Source organism: Palaemon carinicauda, chromosome 17, assembly GCF_036898095.1.
Source record: "Palaemon carinicauda isolate YSFRI2023 chromosome 17, ASM3689809v2, whole genome shotgun sequence".
Classification (NCBI taxonomy): domain Eukaryota; kingdom Metazoa; phylum Arthropoda; class Malacostraca; order Decapoda; family Palaemonidae; genus Palaemon; species Palaemon carinicauda.
In genome coordinates, this window is record NC_090741.1 from 38,198,450 (window position 1) to 38,214,458 (window position 16,009).

The 16,009-nt window shown below is 37.3% G+C and overlaps 1 protein-coding gene across 1 annotated transcript in view; it reads right to left on the reverse strand.

The window, feature by feature from the left end:
• Positions 1-16,009, reverse strand: part of LOC137656684 (guanine nucleotide-binding protein G(q) subunit alpha-like) — a 59,353-nt gene that overhangs the window by 18,992 nt on the left and 24,352 nt on the right. The window contains exons 3-5 of the mRNA XM_068390878.1: positions 13,097-13,251; positions 9,008-9,136; positions 6,675-6,804 (exon numbers count right to left, since the gene is read on the reverse strand). Of these exons, the coding sequence (XP_068246979.1) occupies positions 6,675-6,804; positions 9,008-9,136; positions 13,097-13,251 (414 nt within the window). The remainder of the gene's footprint in view (positions 1-6,674; positions 6,805-9,007; positions 9,137-13,096; positions 13,252-16,009) is intronic.

Below are 16,009 nucleotides of genomic sequence, written 5' to 3' on the forward strand. Positions count from 1 at the left end.
GGTGCAATCTTGAGAGATCTTAGAACCTTAATCACACGACAAAATGGGAGTTTTAGTTCCCGAGGAGGGTAAGGTCGACTCGAAGCTTTTAATCACACCCGACAGTTCCCACAAGGATGAAAGTCGGATTCTCTTTAATCTGAAAACCTGGCTTAAGGCTGAGTAATAGCCTTTCACCACTGTGCCTGAAAGGGACTTCTCATTTCGTAGGAACACAAGAATACCTAAAATTATGGAAGTGGACTTGAGTGGAGCAATACTCCTACAAAACCAATTGTAAAAAAGTGACTACTTTGCTCGACAGACTGCTGTGGAGGACTTATGGAAGTATCACAAAAGTTGGTCTCGAAAAGCCTCTCTTTTGGAGGTGCTGGATAATCTCCATCTGTGAAGAGACAGGCAGTGGACTGCATTATGAAACTTTTTCATGTGAGGCTGTTGTAATAGTTTTGGACATTGAAAGTTCTCTTGGAACTTCCACAAGAAGATCCAGAGGATATGGGTACCACTCCACATGGGACTAACTTGGCGCTGCCAGCGTTGCTCTGACATTTTTTGTCTTCCTTCTTCCTTACTTTGTTCAGTGCCTGATGGGGGAAAGGCATAAAAGTCCAGCCTGTCCAACTGGTGATGAAATGCGTCCTCCATTTTTGTGGCTGGATCTGGGACTGGAGACCAATGCACCAAGAGTTTGTTGTTTCGATGGGTTGCAAACAAGTCCAATGTCAGGGAACCCACAAAATCAAAAGACTCTTCACTCTGAACCAAATGTCCCCCGCAGCCGGCTCAGATTGTCTGCTATCACATTCCTCTTTCCCGGAATGAACGGACAGAAAAGAGAAGAGAGTTTATTTGCGCCCAGTGATGGATCCCCACTGGCAGTTGCCAAAGCCTCCTTGTTTGTTCACGTAGGTCATTACAATCGAAATGTTGCCAATCAACACAATTGAGTGGACTTTCAACGTCTCTGAAAAGTGGAGTAACGTCAGGTATGCTATGCTGCTTTCATCTCTATGTACTTGATATAGAAGGTCGTGTCTTCTTGAGACCATATGCCTGAAGTTTGCTCTTCCTGTGAGCTGCCCAGCTTTGGCAATCTGTGAAGAAAAGAAACTCGGAGGAAGAACTTGAAGGAGTGTTCCAGCTAACAAGTTCTCTTTCAACTACCACTGGAGAACTGTTTTCACTTCTCAAGGAAATTTCCCCAGAGCTGCACAAGTCTAAGACTTGTGATTACTGCAGTGAGCGAAGGTGCATCCTCCCGAGGGACTCCATGGATGAGCTGGGAAAGCTTCCCTTTCGAGAAAGGGAGCTAGGGAGCTGCCACTTGTTCAAGTCTTAGTACTCAGTCCGACAATGGATACTCTCTGGCTTGACCAGAGTTTAAAATCATGCTGAGGTAACAAAGACGACACTGAGGATCAAGGTTAGACTTCTCTAGATTCAACTGGATCCCCAAGCTTTGACCGACTCTACTAGGAGAAGCCTGTCATCCTGATACCTAGGAGTCTGATCCCCATGGTGTAAGCCCAGGGAAGACACACAAGTAAAGACTGAAAGTGCTGCGGACAGTCCAAAGCACAGCACTTCTAAGTGTTAGATCTTGTCTCTGAAAAGGAATCTCGTGTGTTTTCTAGGCCTGTGATCAATGGGAACCTTAAAGTAGGCATCTTTCAGGTCTATGGTCAACCTAAAGTTATTCTTCCTGATGACCTGAAGAATTGTACTCAGGGTCTACATTTCAAACCTGATATGGAGCACAAACTGGTTCAAGTAGGAAAGGTCTATGACAATTCTCCACCCCCCTGTCAGCTTCTATACCAAGAGGAGGTTGCTGGAAAAAAAAAAAAAAACCTGGAGACTTGTATAATCCTCTTCTATGATGATGTTGGCAAGCATCTCGACACTTTTTTCTATAAAAGTAGGATCCCCTCAAATAAATGAAGGGGATCATCGGGCTCACAGTCAGGGAGAGTGACAGTCCGTGAACAGGGCCCAATACCCTGAATGGAGAACATCTACTGTCCAGGGATCAGGCCAATCCCTGGACAACTGCCACCTTGTCCTATGAATTTGAAGGCACCCTTCAACAAGTGGTGACTGGGAATTTGATCTCCCAAACGGGAGCCACAACTGCCTCTGTTTTTGCAGCTAGAGAATTGTCCCTTGCGACGAACAAAGGGGTTCTCATCCTCCTTCCTGATGGTCTAAGAGCTAGAGGGTTCTGGTTACAGGCAAAGCTGCTGCAACTGTTTGAAAAGAGAGGATTTCTATGGAGCCTGAGGAGTCGTAAATCTAGAAGCTATAGCTTTCCTAAAAAAATAGGATGTATGGCTGGCTTCTCGAACTTCTCCACTGCCGCAGAAACTTCAGCAGGAGGTTAAAGTGTCAGGTGGTAAATAATATAAGATTTTGAGGAAAAGTATGTACCTTGGAGTCAGCTTCTTACTGAATTTAGCCAGAACTGCATCATTCCTTTTGAGAACAAAGTTCCTCCAAATTAAGATAGTTTGGTGAACTAAAAAAAATTCCACCCTTGGCTCCGCACTGCACCAATTCCTCAAACTTCTTTACATCAGGATTTTGCATGTTCTCTGAAATGACAAAAAATGAAACTGCTCCTGACCAAAGGTCTAGCCAGGAGCAGGCCTGAAAAAAATATAGCAGCCACCTCCATTTTCTACATTTCTGATGCAAGAAAAATGGTTTGAGTTTATCTCTCGGAACTCCTAGTGAGAGTGTAGCCCCATCTGGATCTATTAGCATAGGACTAAGATGAGCCCCTAAATCTACATATAATTTTGTCTTGACAGAGAAGGAGGAAGTTTAGAGGACCTACTAGACTGCAAGGAATTTTCAGCTGTTCAACAGATCGTCTCTCTCTTGCCTGGAAGCTAGGATTTTTAAAGGTTTTAAAGGCCACTCATTAATGACAGAGACAAGGGACAGTGACATTGCACAAGCAAACAGGACAATGTCCTAGAGACTGACCATATGATCAGCGCCTAAACCCCCTTTCCACCTAAGCTAGGACCAGGGAGGACCTAGTAATAGCTGCTGACGATTTAGCAGGTAGACCTATAGGCTCCCTCAAATCCCCCCTATCCTTAGCTCACAAGGATGGTAAGGTTGCCGACACTAAAAGAACTAAAGAGTTTGATCAGGACTCTAACCCCCATTTGGGGATACACTGATGTTATCCGTGATAACCTCTAAGGTCAGTTCAGGGGACACATCTATAACAACTGGAGATGAAGTAGATGGTCTGGGTGCTTGTCAAGGAACTACTGTCTAAGCTTCTGTCTAACAATAAGCCTAAAATTCTTTGCTCTGCTCAGAAAATTTTGCGTTCTTTCCTAGAGTGAGAACAATGTGCTGAATAATCTTAAATGGAATGTGGAGAGCCGTGATCTCTTATTAGTTACAGAGTCTCTGTCAAAATGCACCTAAAAAAACTGATGGTTTACAATACCAGAACTGAATTTGTGAGAAGAAAAGTATCAAAACTCTGAAAATGAGAAATATTCTATTTTTCGGCTGCTGTCACTGACCTAAGAATAAGCTGTCACTTCAAGTTGATTCCACTGAGCAGATTTATCATCGTTATTAGGTTCTGTACGTGCCAAAGACCTTGAAACAATAGCCACCTGTCCGCCAACCAAGTGTGAATAATCGGGGGCACAGTCAGGTGGTGTGGAAGAGTGGACGCGCACAGATATGACAACACATTCAGGTGGTGTGGAAGAGCGGACGTGTGCAGATATGGTGGCTCATTTCCCAGAAGTACATGCAGAAATCTTAATCACTTTGGATTTCTGGATCCGTTTAAAAGTAAAATGGTTGCTTACGCCTTTATTGCGCAGACAAATCTGATAAAGAAGAATAAGAGTGGGAGATATCATGTGTCATGAGGGTTTCCACTTGTTACTCTCAAGAGAAAGAAGCAGAAGGAGAACTATCTCTCTTAGCCTTCTTCTTATGACCACCATACTTATCCCACTAAGAGGGGAACCAATCCCTGCAAAAATCCAAAGTTCAAGAATATGAGCACGAGCACCTCTCACCGTGGCAACTTAGACACAATGGGTGAAGATCTACCTTGACCCAGCTCATGAAGGTACCACATGGGTCCCCTTGACGGCTGAGGCAAGTACACATACTACCACTCATAAAAAGAGAAGCCACAAAGGTTATACAAACACAGTGTGGATAGCGATAGTAGTGTATGTCCATTCTATATCACAACCAAGAGAAGAGTGACCAGCCTCACTGAGGTTGCTGTTGTTGCTCGCAACGTGGGTGAAGAACTGATAACCCCACGATGTTACCAGCATCCCAAGAATTCTTTCTTTCTGGTTGTAGCAAACTATTTAGGAGTAAATCCTTAAAAATGACTGAGGGTTTGTATCAACGTAGGAATATCCTAAAATCACATTATGAGGTAAAGGTGAGAGAAGAGACTGGAAAGCAAAATCGAAGAAAGGAAGCAGAAGGGTAAAAAGCAAGTGTAGCCAGGGGCCATAGAAATGCTGCAAAGGCCTTTATGTCTACTCTGCACCATAAGAGGTGAACTAAAGGAACTGCCTCCCTCATGGGGATACACAGGTATGAGTGCGGACAAGTCTCAAATTCGAAGCTAAATTTACCCTTACTCAAAAGATGCATCTCTTGAACACCATTTTTCAGCAGCAAAATAAGAGAGGGGCCCATTGAAGCTTTCTCAACTATTGCTGTTCAACAGGCCGATCCCAAGTCCACCTTAAGGGAGTCCTCTTTCAAGATCATGAATGAAAGTGTTTAAGAAACACAAAACTAGACACTTAAAAAATATCTAAAGTGAATTCATCTCTCACATTCTCAGGAACACCGCATTATGATTAAAATGTTTGTATGAACCAAGTTAGGATTATGAAGCCAGTATACATTTATTAACAATTAAGTACAGTATACTGTATATTTTCATGATAAAGAGTGGTGATATACAGTACTGTATGCCATTGCTTCCTCTATTCTGAAATTATCAATTGGCCCTTTAGGTTATCAAAGATGGGATTGGGATGGAAGAGGAATATTGCAAATACAATAATTCATATTTTCCCTAAAACCTACTAATATACGGATAACACACATGGAAGCAACGGCTGCATGCCCATAGATAGCTTTTAACCACATACAATACTCAAAGTCTTGGTATACAAATAAGCTTGAAGTATTCTTTGAAAAAAAAAAAAAAAATTCTTCTTTTCTTTCCACAAAATTTGTTTCTTTTCTATTATAACTACACAAAAAGAAAGTTCAAAGGCTTATTCAACTCGCCTAGTCTTCATAAACTGACCTTAAACAACTAAACAATACATGTGAGAACCAAACTTCTAAAGAGCAAGTTATTCATCTAGTTTTAGAAAACGGCAGGTTTTGGTTCATGGCTTCATTTTATAATTCACATCAATAATAAAGAATAAACAAGTTATTGTTTAGGCTAAATTATAATGTTGAATAAAAATAGTTTTACAAAAATAAGTAAATCCTGCAAAGCTTACAGCTATTCATTTATGTTGCCAGACCACAGGCAAAAAGGAAAAAATTAAACTTAAGATTTAACAAAAATAACAGGGATTCAATCAAGGCAGACTCGTGTACTATATTCCCTGTTAATCCATACTTTTATAATAAAAAAAAAATAAAACATGTTGATAATCACATCAATTATATCAAGTAATGATACCTTTCTAAGATTTCTCTTGCGAGTGTGTGTGCAAACATATTCTCTCCCCCTTCCTTGTAGGGTTATTTACATTTACCTGAACTGGAATAAAATTTTACAAGAGAGAGATTTGACCCTTATGAAACTCTTGATTACTTGACTTTCACATCATAAGATTCAGAAGACTTGTGTCAATACAAGACTCCCATGGGATTTTGAAAGATATTAACATAATTCCACCACATACATTTCAACTAACTTTTTTTCTACAAAGAAACTTTACATTTAGTTTTCTTGCCCACATATGATAGCATCATCAGCATTTAGCACTTCTAACTCTTGACTACTGACCACAACAAATGTTGATAATACCCAAGTATTAGGTTCCCTAACTGTTGTTTAATCATTTCTGAAATACCTCTCCCCCCCTTATTCATAAGTGTCTTGTGTCAACTCACAACCATACTCTCCACAGCCCAGTCATGAGCATGATGAGTTGTAATAACAGTTCCACTTTCATTATTTGTCTAAATTACTCAACATTTTATAGTCTTATTAAAGTTTGTTCATTAAATTCACAGACATGACATTAACTTATGAGGATGATAATAATGGTGCATCATATTACATAATATAATTTGCATTCCAAATAGGGAATGCAAGATCAAACAAAAGGGTAATACATACTGTACTACCATTTCAAGTTTTATAGAAAAAAAAATTATCGCAACAAGGCCCTAAAATGCCCAACATTAACTACAGCAAAAATTAAAGATGAATGAACTTAATCTTAAAACTGTTATTTCAAAAACTCAAAATAACACACACACACAATCATCACACACTAGGGATTTGCATCAACATTCTCTTAACTTTTGGATGGCACAAGTGTCATCAAACTGGTTCAAGTGCGTCAACCAAATCATCAGAAAACTTCCGTGCACTTACAAAACAAGAGTTAAATTCTTACCTCATTGTCAGACTCGAACAAGATCTGGTCGTACTCAGAAAGCGCCACCAAGAAAATGATGGAGGTGACATTTTCAAAACAATGGATCCACTTTCGTCGCTCAGATCGCTGACCGCCTACGTCTACCATTCTGTCAAAGACATGGCAGGAACGAATGAGTTACGTCTTTCCAACAAGAAGGTTGGACACATATTCATGGGCATACTTGAAATATAAAAGTCATATTTGCAATCAAGCATTGCTGCAAGTTTTGATAACAGCATGCAAGCTCATCTACTTGAATGTAATAGCATTTGTACTGTGGTACCCATTTTGGCTAAAACTCTAATCTTTATCATCAAATCCACCTTGGGATACTGTAATCTTATGAGTAAGCAACAAGTTTACAAGAAGGTACAGTAATGTGAACTGTATATATTTACAAATACATAATGGGACCGACTTGAAAAATTCTTCTCAACCTAAATGACACAGAACACACAGAAAGTCATAACACTGGTTTAGTGGTTTACTACGAGATATGCATACGATCACACTAGGTAAGATTAAGTAATGGAAGGAAACAACACGCACACACACGCACGGTAATGAACAGCGTGAAGGCTGAGGTAACATGTAAAATGTACGGCAACAGTTCACTACAGGTACTCATTTGACTCCTGTCTGAGGTTAAGAAGTCCGCTCGACTGTACATTTATGGAGAGGTGGTTGGATGATGCAGAGTAGAGCATATATTGAGCAGATGTCAGTGATTTCACAACGATACAATCTTATTGTGCAACGGATCTTTAAAGCAACCAAGTGATCTAGAACTACAGCATCTCTACTTCTTCAATTCTGGCCTAAGGGCCTACGATTACATGTTCTGGCACACAAGGTTGCTGTGCTGGACATGTAGCAGCAACATTACAGTTGGGAAAAAAAGCCACGTGAGCAGCCAGTTGCCAGCTAAGAAGAGCTAACTTGCAACTGGCTGAAATACCCAAAGGCTAACTCCGTACTTGGACAAACCCAGGTCATGCTAAGGAGCAGCACAATAAAATTGTTTACTTTTCATCACTGAAACTTTGGCTTAGTACTGGCCATGGGTGAAGAAGATTCTATGTAGAAGATTCCAATGGTGGATAGGGAATCAAGTACAAACTTTTGTCATCATTTTAGAAAGCAATGGCAGAGACTCTATTCGAGAATAGAGACCATACGAGGGTAAAACAGGAAACATCTGGGAAGTGATTAGATTTGAAAATAATCTGATAGAGGAAACAATGGGTGGTGAGTGTAATTGAAACTCTGATGACGAAGAGCAATCTGGAAAAAGAATAACAATGCTGACAAAGTATAGGGGGGGCAGGGGCGGGGGGCTGGTGGGGATGTAAATAGGGACTCTACCGCAACAGGGTCAATGGCAACGTCACTGGAATGAACTCTATATATATACATAAATTTAATGTATATATATATTTATATATATATTATATATATATTTGGCACTGGGGGGTGTCTAGTAACTACTCTGTATTGATCAACAGGGGAGGAAGAGGAGGAGGGGGCCTCTAAAGCCAAGATGTTTTTCTGATACCTAAAGATGATCGAGTCCAGATCAAACGGATACTCAATAATGCCAGTGGTTGGTACTCGAGCCCTAAGAATATCCTGCTCGGTCGGTAAGAAGTCCGAAGAAATGATACGTTCCAAATCATCAAGATAACTGCAAGAGAAAAATAAGTTGTCTTTGTCGGTGTTCTCTCAAGTGTTGACGATGATGATGATGATGATGACGATGGCCGGAAAAATTATGGAGGGAAAAGAAAAAAAAAAAGCATTGATGACAATATGTGAACCTTGCTGATGCCTTGTATGAAATATTTCTATCATAATGACTTGATCATTTCAATTTTCTCTAGAACATTTTGTTTACTAATAATGAATCTTGATAAGCTAATATCTTTGAAAATTACTTTGGTATTAAAAACCTTGAAGTTTCCAAATGAAATTTATCACTGGAAAGTCACTTGATACCATCAAATTGCATACCTGGTTGCAAGTCCTGAAAGTGGCTTTTACCTGAGCCAAACTAGACCTGAAACCAATCATAACCAAGCATGCAATCGTTAGTAAATAATTCCAAACAAGTGGCTGTTATAATAACTTCAAAAACAAGATGTTAGCCATGTCTAAACAGTTAAAAGAAAATCACTGATGCTATCATGACCAAAGATCAACAAGGTGCCACAATGGTAGAAAGACATTAGTGGTGAGTTTGCACTACGACCAATACTACCTACCAACCCAGGTGCATCATATCCGTAACAAGCTTTCCAGCGGAAACATACCTAAATCTGATTTCTTCTAGGTCAAAGGGATACTCTATAATTCCTGTTGTAGGGGCTCTCACTCTGAGAATATCTTGTACTGTGCAAACATAGTCCTCGGCAGCTATGCGGTCTAAGTCTGTTAAATAGCTGTTGGGGTACAGAGATAGTACAGTGTTGGAGGATAAAATAGCAATACAAACTACAGGATATACAACAAAGTACAAATGGTAAATACTGCGCACTAGAAATACAAAAGTAAAGCTATGGAATGTAAACAGGTGAAAGTAAATAAAAAAAAAATATTTTAACATTGTCTGAAAAATGTACATCAAATACAGTACTGTACTCCCTTGGTATGGCGGGGTCCCAATAACAAACGGTCCAACATTAGAAAAAGCTCAAGATTGATTAAACAAGGGAAAATCTGGACATTCCATCACACTCCCTTGTCAACACAGGAAATAAAACAGAAACTCAATGGGACCTTTTTGCCTTCCATAAAGCTAAGCACTCTGCACTTAAACTTTGACATTTGCTAATGTGAACATATCTTTACAAAATCCTATTATCATATATGACAACATGAAATCATTCCTTCCTCTCCAACATGAAATGTTTCAGCGCTGAATGGATGAGCGTCTCTCCTACATTTGGTTTCAATATTTCACATTTTAACGACCAATACTGTACCTGAATTCAATTCTATTTGCAATGAACCTTGATTTAATTCTAAAATACAGTAACAGGTTTTCAAAAACATAGTTGATGTGCACCCATGTTTATAAAGAATGTGTACCAAACTGGAAGAGAGGTTTATATTACCAATACTTAAAAAAAATCACATCCAAATCCCTTTCATGTGTAAAAACGACGCCACGCTTTCATTTTGATACAACCAAGATGATGAAACTCATGAAAGGGAACCCAGCGTTCAATTTATTCTAAATACGGTAAAACTTAAAATTTGCTTAAGAAATTGAAAGGCCTATCATTATTAATCTATCTTAAAAAATATAATGTTAACGAAGGCATCTTTTCATTTTCAACCATTAAAAAATGTCAACGATTAAGTGCAGCAGTTTCATTAATCTACCTTAACCAATAATTCTTTTTGGCTCTAAATAACCTAAATATGATATTAATAACACTATTAATTCCTGGCTAAAACTTATCTACATTAAAACCTGGCACAATAAAGTTTGATATACCTAACTACTTCAGAACTGTTATACATTGGAATTTTTTGTTCATTTTTTTTTTCTCTGGGGAGGGACCAACCTCAAGCCTAAAATGATAAATTCAGTTTCAATCTATTGCCTTAAAACCAAATGGATTATTATCAGGCCAGCTTCATACCCTTATCCACTTTAGGCTGATAGAGAGAGAAAGAAAAATCTCATGTGAATAAATCTCTCTTTCAGTGACTAGAAAAAAAAACTAATAATACCCTTAATACACACTGCCAACCTAGTCAAAGTCTCATGGAAAAATATTGAAAGCAAATTCATTAAAATTTAAGAGGAGATACTAACATAAAATGCAAATTCTGTGCGGGATATCATAATTCAAAGAGTAAACATGTGAAATCAATAACTTAGAACATGACATTTAGGGATAGTTCCGAGCTAGTGTACATGTGGATTCAAGAAACAAAAAATGCATCTCTAGTGAAACATCTTCCTAACCAGCTCAAGTTAATTTGTCTAGTAGAGCAAGAACAAGGATATTCTCATCATGCATGAATATACATCAATACAAAACACATAAACAGTAAAAGGTCCTTAATTAGGATAAAAAAAAAAAAGTATAAAGTTAAAAGCAAACCAGAATTTCCAAAATGATCTTGGAACATTCAAATGCTAACCCCTCGCATCTGATAAATTTCAATGATAGCTGCTGTTGCAGCAAGCCTAAATTTTTAAACGACTAAATATGCTACCATACTGTGATGCCTAGGTACCTCCCCTGACACCCTAACACTCTCTTCCACTTGAACACACAGAACATAAAGAAAACAAAGAAGAAACAAAACGCACATGCAGTAAGCTACATATCTTTGAGTTCCCCATCTTCCGTGTTTAAATAAAAAAATAAAAATAGTGAACTTTCAAGTTAGATATTTACCTGTTCCTGTATATTTTAGCATCTCTGCGTGTGGCCCCAAGATATACTCAACTACAATAGCAATGATTGGGTTTACAAATACAATATACACATGGCCAATTCTAATTCATTATGGCAACCATAGGGCTCTAGCACAACACCTTTGGATACAAATGCAATCGCAACTTTACAGTACTGCGGTATATTTACAACCAATATCATTAAGAGCAGTCACCTGTGATGCATTAAGTGCATTCAAAGCCCTTCTTCTATCTTAATTTCCTATCAAGCTGAACTCTAAGATATACTTACTAAAGGGGAGTGTCCCGCATGAACTTCACTTTTCTGGCTAATGTCAAAAAGAATAATTGCTTGCAAGGGTAAGGTTTGCCTCAGAACTACACAAAATTTATTTGTTTTATTTCACATACAATATTTTGAGGATTCTGAGGCCTTCTCAACTTTCCTAACAGAAACAAATACAAGATTACTGTATATTGTTATACAAAAGGAATAACTTTGTCTTTATATGGTGTACCATTTAGTTTAACTTGCACTGCAAACAGCAGATAACTCAAAAGATAATTTATGCACGTTCCTTCGACCAACTTATGCATTGCATTTAATTTTTCAGCCATTACTTCAGTAGCTTAGAAATTTTGCTTGCTACTCACCTATTAATAAATTTTGAAAATTTTGCACCCTGTTCATATGCATGAAGGTCATTTTACAATAGGGAATACTCAAAGCAGAAGAAACATCAAGTAGTTGAACTTTGAAAATAAATACAGTACTGTATAAGCATTGGAGGGACAGAGATAAATGTGGGATTTTGGGTCATACAGTCCAGCAGGGGACCTACGAGGTTAATCAGCCCCTTAAGTGTGGCATGGGGGGGGGGGGGACTACATAATCAGCACTATGAAATCGAAGTGGCTGTGATAGAGAAGTCGGACAGCAAGATGGAAGAAAAAAAAGTGGGAGAGAATATCAAGTAAAATCTAAAAGATTTCTTCTTCTTAACAGTTTGTATCACTTGAAAATTTGTGTTATCTTCAGAGAGGCTACTCTCTATTAGCATACAAAAGATCTCCAGTTAACATGGAGTAAAAAAATATTTAATTTTCAAATCTTAAGCTTGATAAAAAAAAAAAAATTACATAAAACACCTTTACTATAGTCTTTTCATTAAATTTTTTTATACTTGAATACCAAAAAAACATAATTTTTTTACTAAATACAATACTGTATTATTTTTTTAATTTTAGGGGAGAAAATCTAGTTTTAAAATTTAAAAGTAACAAAATGGGTTGTACAACACTTAAAATTGGTAAGTTCTTGCAGGACTCTCCCTAAAGTTCATGTCTTTGATACACAACAAACTCATGAGTATAACTTACCGCACACCTATTTCCTATAATACACAAGACGAGTTGTTTGCCCTAATCTCAATATTATTATCTTTACTATGTAAAACCTAAACATCACCTATCCTGCAGTCGCAAGGCCGTAAAGTGGGTGAAATTTTATATAATGTACGTTGAAAGTTATTTAGCAAATCTCCACAGTGTACTGGCTATTTTCAATTTGAGAACTAACAAAAACTTTGACTAAGTATTCTAGGAGAGACAGCATTAGAGAATGAGATGGAACTAGCCATTTTTGGCTCCAAGACTCGAATCTTCATTTTGAAATACCCTACAATAAATGAGCCAAATTTGTCTTTATAGGAACATAAATGCTACCTGGAAAGGAATACCTTTTGTTAAGTGGCAAGATAATTTCTGGCTGTCATATCAAGAGGATGCATATTGACGAATTAAAGATGCATATTAAATAGCACCCTAAGAATAATTTATACACCCTCTACATAACTTTAACAAGTTTCTTACTTGATTAAAACCTGGTTAAATTTATTTTTAAATCTGATTTTTATTTCACAGTATAAAACTCATTTATAATTATCACAATAGCATCAAATAATATATCTAAAGTTAAACATACTATTTTGCAGAATCTGTTAGTTGATATTCTCTTCGGCGGTCATAGCAGTGCTGAATGCCTGTGTCTTGCCATAATGATTTCATTGCCGTAACATAGGGCTCTTCAAATGTAGTAACGGATTCGTAGTCTACAGCACGTACTAAATCTGCGTGTTCCTGTTTTGGAAGGGAAAAGGAGATTAGGACAATTCTTGATATGGGAATAAAAATCCAGATAACAATAAAATCATATGATCATATTGCAGGGGAAAAAATGGGGAAATACTTGGAAGCAACTATAATATACTTTAGCAGCTGAAGTCCAGCACTAAAGCAATCATCCCTTCACCAAAATTTCCTGTTTCCACTTTCCAAAATAAGACATTCATTTGACCTAGGTCACCTTCAAATGTATCCTTATCTAGAAGGAATCATTGAGATTCAAAATTACCTCAAGTAGAAAATAGATAATTGTTAGGAATTGAATGATATATATCAAAAAAAAAGAAAAAAAAAATGGGGACTCGCACCTAATAGATAGTTAAGGCAGAAAGGGATATATTTGAGGAGACAGGAGAAGAATCACTAGACACCTAACGTAATAATATTAAGGGTATCTTGATCTACACTAAATTGTGTTAGCTCTTAACCAACTATGAAACATTTTTCTGACAGTTACAGCTTTAATATCAAGAACAGCTATCATAGTAAATAAAGTTATTGCCGTTTGCTTTTTGGGACTGGAATACATTGTAAAATCCCACTTAGCATATTCTAATTTTACAATGCACTGTACCAACCAACTTGATTCACAGAAAGCGTACAGTACAGTAAAGTACAGTAGTAAGTTATATTTGCTGCTGTGGGGACACCAACACACCTGTTGGGAATGCTGTGTTAAATTTTTACCTGCTTAGCTCTCTAGACCAAGGAAACACATGAATAAAGTGATTCAAATATTGAACTATGGCTTCATTTCAATGTTTGTATGCAAAATTATTCAACTATAGGTTACTGATATTTAGAATGTAATTCATGGAAACGCACAATCATCATGATTCGTGTTTTCAGAAAAATATTTTCCGCAAACAGGACTAAAGGAATAAAAGAATCTTTTCCATCCACTATTACCTTGAGCACTTTTCACATGAATTCTAAATCTAATTCCTCATCAATTCCCTTTTTGTCTATCATCAGCAGTATTTACATTTAAAGTTAGTTTTTCTTATTACATAGTTAAACTCAGAGCAAGTTCCCTAAACTCCTTTCTATCCAATGCATTTTCCATCTGTGTTCTCTCATTGTACTAGAGGCCCTTCATGTTCCTTGAGCATTAAGAAACCTGGAGAAAATTCTGTCCCTCATTCAAGATAATTCTAAAATTTTGAAAAAGTTTTTCAAGTCATAAAAATATTACTCACAGCATATTAACAATGAATGAAAATGAACTAAAGAAGCCGAGGGAAAGATGTTACCGCCTGTTAAAAATTCCTAATGTACCAGAGACAGGGAAACCAACTAAAGTACCATGTAAGGCAATAATTTTGAAGAATGTACATATAAAAGTTCAAGCCAAAAACCCCCAACTTGACGTCAACGGGAAGCGGAAGGTACAGCCTTAATGGAATTATTAGTGGCAGCTTACTCCAGATTACCCTGTGAGGTTTCATGGGTGCTTATGTCAGCTGAGGTCAATAAGCCTACTCTTCCTGATCTTGCATATTTTCCCTTAGGAATCTCAAAATGATGCAACTTCAAGTGTAATTGGACAGCTACAGAATAAGCGGAACTAGACAGGGGTTCTAGGCTGTCAATTTTTGGGTATTTAAAACAAAAAAAGACAAGTAAATTAAATCATCCTGCCTATTAAGTCAGAACAGTATGGCATTTCATAAATATCACATACTACTGTTAGGAATTTGGAGGTTTATCTTAAATCTTTGATAAAAGAGACTACAGTTTACCTATTCTTTGAATAATAACAAGGAAAAGCAAAAATTTTAAAAACTGAAAACATTTTACGTTCAGTCATAAGGATGTCCCTAGATAAGGTCATATTAATCAAGTTGAGAACTTTGGCTGCCTGCTCTACAAACAGATATTCATCTATCATCTAGACACATGACCACCTAAATTCACTAATAACAAGAGACAAAGCTATTTTTGGCTGCTTTGGTGATGGTTAAATGACAAGAATGAATATTCAGTGGAACAACAAAGTGGGGAGCACCAACATTAGAAGAAGCCAAGTAAGCGAGGCTGACAATTAGGTCAACCTGAAGTCAAACAATGCTAACCTTTGTTGTAATCATTTTGAATATAAAAACTATTTCACTACCAAAAACTTTGAACAGGCCTAAAATATAATGAGAGTTAGACTAAGGTGAAGCTACTATTACATGAAAATCTTGAGTTGCATAGCTTTGAATATGTTCTAAATATCAACAAGTCAGTTAAAGCACAAGAATAAATACTTTCAAAAGACCTAAAAAGGACATATGAAAAGGTACAACTACCATACATGAGGAAATAAAGTAAATTGCAGATATTTTATGCCAAAAAATTCATTTACGTATAAAAACTATTAAAGTACTGCACTGCAAATGTGTGATAAAACCCTTATTTCTAACATGCCTCCAGAATTTGTCTCAAGTTCCTACCATTAAATATCTGGCCCCTTTTCCCTAAATTTTCCAAACTTGTTTTTCAAATGTTGGTTAGGTTTACAGTAAATTTGTTGGGCTGAATCTATTTGTTGACTTAACTAACCAACTAATCTCTCTTGATTCTGCCCATAATGTGAAAGATTAATTAATCTTTTCAAATCTCCATTGCCTTGTGCTCTTCCTTCCTGATTTTAGTGTGTTCAACTTCTCATCCTTGGCCTTCCTAGCGTGTCTATAGCCCATTCCAGGGGCTCTGTTCACCCACTTTG